Source organism: Nestor notabilis, unplaced genomic scaffold, assembly GCF_000696875.1.
Source record: "Nestor notabilis isolate BGI_N333 unplaced genomic scaffold, ASM69687v1 scaffold22637, whole genome shotgun sequence".
Lineage (NCBI taxonomy): Eukaryota > Metazoa > Chordata > Aves > Psittaciformes > Psittacidae > Nestor > Nestor notabilis.
Window position 1 is genome coordinate 2,397 of NW_009936317.1, and position 4,061 is coordinate 6,457.

A 4,061-nucleotide genomic window follows, 5' to 3' on the forward strand; every position below is an offset into this window, starting at 1 on the left:
TGATGGCAGCTTAGCAGTTGGGCTAGCAGAATGCAGCTGAGTTTCTAAGCCTCCCGAATACACCTTCGTTAACCAAATGAATCACAATTCTTTCTAGCAAAATTGCTTAAAAACTAATCTTCAGCAAAGATCATTTAAAAATTGTGGTCGACAACCAATTTGTAAGTAAACAAAAAAGTATTAGAAACAGCAACAACACAGTCTGTTTAATCAAATCAGATCTGATTACTACAAAACCATGCTAAGGATGGCCACACGACTCCCACCCTGGATGCTGCCAGGGCCTTCCTCACACATATCCTACAACTGCTTTGTAAAAACTGTTTGTCTAAAGGACAACAATGGAAGACATGTGTGGGCTTCATGAGATTTCAAACGGAAGGGCATACATACATTAAATTAACAGACTCAACCTTCAGCACAGAGGAGTTTGATAGAGTTACTGGCTAGAGTCACAGGAAGTTCCAAATTTGAACAGTCTTGAACCACTTCCAAAAATTCCAATGGCTTTATAAGAGTTCCAACGATTAATGGGTATATAAAATGGAGACGGACTTCTCCAGCAGAAGAGTTGGGGCTCTTCCAGGCTAATCAGACCGCTGGTCCAGAAGGGAGTTGATTTGACTTCCCCCACCTTCCCACCAGTCCACTAAAGACTATGATTTATTAAAACCTTCTTGATTTACTGACGGCTGATTTAAGAGGCTGCAGACTGTGTCAATCATAGTGGATGGCAGTATAGAAGATTATCCAAACAACCTGTGGAGAGGGAAGGAAGTGAAGGTTATTTTGATGGCTGTGGAGAGGGTTCAGATGCAGAAAGCAAGCTTCATGCTGTACTCTCAATGGAGGACTGAGAACTGAATTCCAGCTTTGAGATGGTCTAAGAGAGATGTTAGGATCACCATACGCCACAAATGGTGACACTCAGCTTGCTTGCCTTCTAGGGTGACTAGTCTCTCCACATTAAAATCCCACCACAATCCCTCTGGTGATCTAGAAACACCCCCGAATCAAGCACTGACCATATTCAAACTCGGGGAGGGGGTAAGGGAAAACCAAAGACACCCAAAGCATCAGTTTGGGTGTAACTAACTCTAGACAAAACTCCACCAGGTTGCGGAGACATACAAGTTAAGTGGTAGATGCAGAAGTGTACCTGCCCCTTCCTCCATCCTCTCCTACAGAGGAATCCCAACATCCTGTATTTCACTGCCAGCAGCCATCAGATTTTGGCACTTTCTTTCCCAATCAACTACACTTATAAGGAGATGTGAGCACATCTCTCTTCTATCAGCACCTCACCTGCTTTTCCCTCAGGTCTTCTCCCTCAGGAAGTGTACCAACACAATTCACTAATCAACTTAAAAGAAATCAAGAGGCATTACCAGAAACAGTGCAAAAGATGTCATGAATCCTTCCTTTGTGAGTTCCCATGTCCCGCCATACTCCTCCTCATCTATCTGCTGGAAGCTGCTGAAGTAGAGGTACAGAACACCAGCATTGATCAGGCAGAATCTGGAAGAAAGAGATTAGGAATCATAATTTTGGTGATACAGGACACAGGTAACCAATACGCCATATAGCAATGTAGCACTGAAGCACCTTTCATCCTCAGCTGAGAGGAAGCAAAGAGGAACACTGCTCCTGCAACGCTTCCCAGGCAGCTCAGTCCTCTTCCTTAAAAGAGCACCTTGAGAGCAGCTTGTCAGGGCACACCAGATTTGGATGAAGTTCTCCTCACAGGGCACAACCTACTCTTAGTAATGTGCCATATACAGCAGTTAAAAGCTGGATGCATCAGCAGATCCACAAACCCTGCAAGTTTCCCTATCCTGCAGCTCAGCAGCAGTCCTGCTCCCAAACAGGATCCTATTTCCTTGTGTGTGCTATTTGATTTTGAGGCTGCTAAGAGGGAAGGCCGTTAGCCTCTCTGCCCAGTGTGTCACCATTAGTGTCCCACTGCCAAACGCAGTGACTTAGAGAGTCAGAGAAGGCTCGACAGCGCCCTCAGAGCAAAGCACTCGGGTTCAGCGTGAGACGCTCAGCAGTCTCTGGGCTGTGCCAAGTTACACTGCAGCAGAGAGGAAAAAACACGACCTCCTGTTTGTCCTCAGACACGTTTGGCTTTACACCCGTCCAGCTTAGGGCTGGGGCAACCTGGGGAGTGACAGGTACATTCCCTGGAAAGCAGGCTGGGGAGGAAGGGCAACACACAAGCTCGGTGAGTGGCAGCAAGCTCTGAGCAGCTGCGTGACTGAACACCGCAGAGAAACTACCCACACAGCTCTGGAAGCTTTTAGCTTTTCCACTTACACCAAATCACTTTTATTTCTCATTAACATTTAGCACAGAATTGGCTTAGGTGCCTTGTGAATTAATGGATGACTAAGAACAATGCTGCTCAGCTACTCACATCTGTTACTGGGAGCACTTCAGAGTTAACTGTTTGCATGTAGCTATCGAGTTCCTGTTGGAGCATTACTGCTTCACAGCCCCTCTTCCCTAAACTTCAAACCTTTTTTCCCCCCTTATTGACACTTGATGCTATTCCCTCCGCTTTCTTGCCCCAGCCAGGACACTCGGGAGGAGAGACAAGAAGACAAGTCAATTTTGCCTAAGGAAAGCTGTGTGGTTGTGAGCTGGACCAGGAGACCCTGACTAGGCATTTTATAACTCACTGCAGCCTTTGGACACCAGTGGGGAGGTGACCTGAATCCCTTGTCTCAGTGGGGAGCTTCTGCCTTTCTAGGCACTGCCTAGAAAGGAGCTGCAGGAGCACTGCCAGCGGTGCCGCTTCGCCCGCTTGCTACCTGCCGTCTTTGGTGTTTGAAGAAACCTTTTCTTTCCCAAAGAAAAGGTGCCCCTCCTGTCCACTAACAGAACCCCCTCTCCGAGGAAGGCTCCCAGCTCAAAGAGGATGACTACCACACCTTCCCCTCCAGGGGCCTTACTTCTTCGGTGGCCACGGCAGGCAGCACACTCACAGCCCTGGTTCATACATACAGGAACAGGCCACTTTGCGACTCAGCTCAACCTCTTGTTTCCCTTCTTCTAACCCCTTTAATAATAATAAAATAAGAAAATAAATAATAATTCTAAAAAGCATTAATCAGGCTGAGGAAAGAGGCTGATGAAGACATGTTACAATTTGTATGAATTTCATGACAAGTAACAGCCTGGAATGCTCGCAGGCGCGCAGCAGAGACTGTGTTTGGCAGCCTGTTGTTTATAGCACAACTTTAAACCAGACACAAAGTCAAGTCCAAATGTGGGAAAGTACATGAGACAGAAAAGGAAATAAACCTTACACTGCTATTCCCACGAATCCCTTCAGTGGAACTACTCCCCAGATGATTCCCAAAATAACTGCAATGATCTGCCGGAACCAGTAGATCACATCTAAAAACTCGTCCTGAGGAGATAAAGCACAAGAAAGATTTTGGCATTTACTATGTTTCCTTTTTTTAAAGCATCATGCAATTAACAGGTGAAAATTTAATGCCCTGAACACTTAGTTTTCCATTTAAAGTAGAAGATATTCTACTCGGAGCAGAAAAAAGGAGCTTATGGCATCACACACGCTGGATTCCCTGCTTCCAAGTATACAGCTTCGTCTTCCAATGGGCCAACTGCACAGGTGACGTGTACCCAGTCCCCTGGCTTAGTAAAGATCCAATTCTATAACAATTCACTGGAACAGGAGTTTAAAGACCTGTTCAGGCTTTTAAGAATGTTACAGCCACTCTCAGGCCCTCCCCTTCCCAGAAGCAAGTGCTCCCAGCAGCCAACTCCAAACCACAAAGCCCCTCTCACACGTGCTGCCAGCGCTGCCTTTCAGAGCAGCAGTGAAGCTGTCATTCCTGTCTGCCCACCGGGCTGAGACAGCTCTAAGCACTGCAGCTGGGCAGTGCTGACTCACGTGTGAAACAAAGTTCACTTCTGCTCACATCCTTTTTCCTCGCCTCCCCAAGGATTGCCCAGCACACCCCCAACGCCAGCAGCCTTTGTGATTTTGCTGTGGGATGCACACAGTTGTTTGGCTCCATGTGGAAGACTAG

General features: G+C 46.7%; 1 protein-coding gene across 1 annotated transcript; it reads right to left on the reverse strand.

Annotated features, from left to right (window-relative positions):
* Positions 1–344: 344 nt before the first annotated feature.
* On the reverse strand, positions 345–3,506 carry LOC104401313 (uncharacterized protein C20orf24 homolog; the record flags this gene model as incomplete). Its single annotated transcript, XM_010018291.1, is given in 3 exon segments — positions 345–759; positions 1,389–1,518; positions 3,312–3,506. Coding segments are annotated over 3 exon segments (367 nt in total), but the record flags the coding sequence as incomplete, so codon positions are not given.
* Between the last annotated feature and the right edge of the window lie 555 nt (positions 3,507–4,061).